Source organism: Asparagus officinalis, chromosome 10 (genome assembly GCF_001876935.1).
Source record: "Asparagus officinalis chromosome 10, Aspof.V1, whole genome shotgun sequence".
Classification (NCBI taxonomy): domain Eukaryota; kingdom Viridiplantae; phylum Streptophyta; class Magnoliopsida; order Asparagales; family Asparagaceae; genus Asparagus; species Asparagus officinalis.
The window spans coordinates 22,146,973-22,150,097 of NC_033803.1; the positions used below are offsets into that span (position 1 = coordinate 22,146,973).

Below are 3,125 nucleotides of genomic sequence, written 5' to 3' on the forward strand. Positions count from 1 at the left end.
AGCTTATCAACCGCTGCCCAACGCAGCTTATCAACCGCTGCCCAATGCAGCTTATCAACCGCTGCCCAACGCAGCTTATCAACCGCTGCCCAATGCAGCTTATCAACCGCTGCCCAACGCAGCTTATCAACCGCTGCCCAATGCAGCTTATCAACCGCTGCCCAACGCAGCTTATCAACCGCTGCCCAACGCAGCTTATCAACCGCTGCCCAACGCAGCTTATCAACCGCTGCCCAACGCAGCTTATCAACCGCTGCCCAACGCAGCTTATCAACCGCTGCCCAACGCAGCTTATCAACCGCTGCCCAACGCAGCTTATCAACCGCTGCCCAACGCAGCTTATCAACCGCTGCCCAACGCAGCTTATCAACCGCTGCCCAACGCAGCTTATCAACCGCTGCCCAACGCAGCTTATCAACCGCTGCCCAACGCAGCTTATCAACCGCTGCCGACGCAACTCATCCATCACTGCCCAACGCAGCCCGTCAGTCGCTGCCAAACGCAGCTCAATCACCGCCAGAACGCAGGTCAAGGTTCTGACTCATTCAAACGTGATCGTAACAACTTCGAAGCTGTTCTTCACCCACGATTTGAGGAGTGGCTTTAGTGGGTTGTTACACCCGACTAATGGGGTAACTAAACCCCCATTTAGGCGTGGATTATGGGGGCAGTTACACCCCTAATCCCCCTATAAATAGCAACAAACTCAACAGAGTGAGGATCTTTTTTTTTTGGATTGGGGAGATCGGATTTTTGATAATCAGATCAAGAGAGATTTCTTTTCATTAATCGGAGGGGGATCTTTCGATCAAATCTTCCAGAATCAGAAAAAGGAGGATTGACTCCTTACACAGTCTGGGAAATCAACAAAGGGAGGATCTCTAAACCATCGATATTTGGCTTATTAACCGAATTATTTTCGGTTCCAACAACTCTGTCATTAGAGTTTGTTACTTGTTCTGAATCACAAAACTCGACAAGAGTTATCAACCGGCCAAGATAGTTGTTCCAGTGAGTATAGATATTCGGATCGTCAACGAGAAGCAAACTCGACGCAAGCATTCGAGGGAGGCATCTCATCGCTACCGTGAAGAACCCAGAATTAAACAAAGGGGAGAATCCAGATCATTCTCTTCTCTTTTGTAACCAGGAATCCAAATTGTAATCGAGAGTTGAGAGAGTTGTAATCATTCTTTTTCTAAGCAGTTAGAGAGAATAAAATCAAACACAATTCTTTCCTTATATTCTTTTTATTACAAAATTTCCCACAAACAAGCATGTTGGCCCATTGTGATTTTAGCTTGAATTACATTGTACTTAAAATCTTGACATATCATTCTTGTACCGTTGCACAGTCCATTAGTTGGATCCAAGTTCCTTAGTAAAATAATTGGACAATATTTTTTCAACATTAGCTTGTGTGGCGGTAGTCCATTAGGGAGCAAAGTGTTCAAAAATTCTTCTTGGTAATGATGATTAGTGTCATCAACTGCTTCATCAAAGCTATAGAATTCTTTTTCTTCTCCTGGAAACCTTTTTATTAGTCTATCATTTAACATGTCAACATATTCATTTTTTGTTGCAAGTATAGCTCTATCTTTCATATAGTCAATAGACTTGAAATTTTCGTCTAAAGATGGAAAAATTGAATTTAAGAGAGAATCTTCCGGTAGCTCATCACCTTGATTCTGGATCAACATTGCATTAGGCAGTTTTATGAGATCCTGTGTCACTGTTGGTTCATCTCCATTCCCAATCCTAAGAAGGAATTCACTGAATGCTGTGTCTGATTTTGCTCTCATATTTTTTGAAAGTTGTAGTTTGATCATTTTTCTCCATAAATGTGAGCTCACTAAACTTTCTTTGATAGTTTGTGATCTTGTTGAGCGAGGCACCACTGGTAAAACTTGTCTGAAATCACCACCAAATACAATTACTTTTCCGCCAAATGGTTCATCTTGATCCATTAAATCTCTTAGTGTTCTATCCAACGTTTCAATTGCAACGTGTTTAGCCATAGCAGCCTCGTCCCAAATTATTAGACGTGCTATTCTAAGGAGTTTTGATGTCCCATCTTGCTTTGATATACCACACATAGATGAATCTGTTGTTGGGATTTTGATTTTAAATCTGGAGTGTGCTGTTCTTCCACCAGGCATTATTACAGCTGCGACACCTGATGTCGTTGTAGCAAGAGCTATCATACCTTGCGATCTTACTGTTGCAAGTAGAGCACGATATAAATAAGTCTTCCCAGTTCCTCCTGGACCGTCAATAAAGAAAACTCCACTTTTATTTGCTTCAACTCTTGTTAGTATTGTAGTGTATGCAGTATGTTGTTCATAGTTGAGTTTTGTTGCAGCATTTAGATCATCAGTTGAGATTTGTACATCTAGCTCTTCTTTAATTTCTCTTGGGTATGAACCTTCCTCTGTAATGTTATTTGCTTGTAAAGGTGGCAAATCAAATTTTTTAATATCCTTTCCCATACTCTCTAAGTAGAAGTTAATATTGAGAAGAGTATCATTTATCACCAAAGCTCTAGTAGCATTTGGTTTCCTTAAGAAGTCTTCAGATAATGATTCAAGATATTTATCCCACAAATGATTAACATCTGTAGGCTCACAATGAACCAATATAGTTGCAAACAAACGTCGAAGTGCTGTTGGCATTTGGAAGACAATGGCTTCATCTAAGCACTCTCTTATGCTATCCAAACAAACGTCGAAGTGCTGTTGGCATTTGGAAGACAATGGCTTCATCTAAGCACTCTCTTATGCTATTATCAGATTCCAAAAGACCTAATTTCTGAGCTGATTCCTTGAAAGATTTGCAATGAGTACCATTTACCGTCAGTAGATCTTCAAATGATTTCGGACACCTAACATGAGTAAGCAATAGTCGCAAGTAATATCTCTCTCCTTTAATTGGATTAGCACCATTTATTCGACCTATCACTTGTCTCTGTTTTCTTGGACTCCAAGATTTTGATGATGAATCCCAAACATAACATTCAGGAAATTCCACATATAATAACTCCTTTTCATGGTCTTTTACATGTTTCTTCTTGTTACCTTCTTTAATTTTTTTACACATAGTAAAAAATTCTGTAAGCATCGTCTTGG

At 40.5% G+C, this 3,125-nt stretch overlaps 1 protein-coding gene across 1 annotated transcript; it reads right to left on the bottom strand.

Moving 5' to 3' along the window:
* LOC109826546 (ATP-dependent DNA helicase PIF1-like) lies at nucleotides 1,254–2,762 on the bottom strand. The gene has a single exon (XM_020393575.1). It carries the CDS (start codon nucleotides 2,760–2,762, stop codon nucleotides 1,254–1,256), a length of 1,509 nt encoding a protein of 502 aa, XP_020249164.1.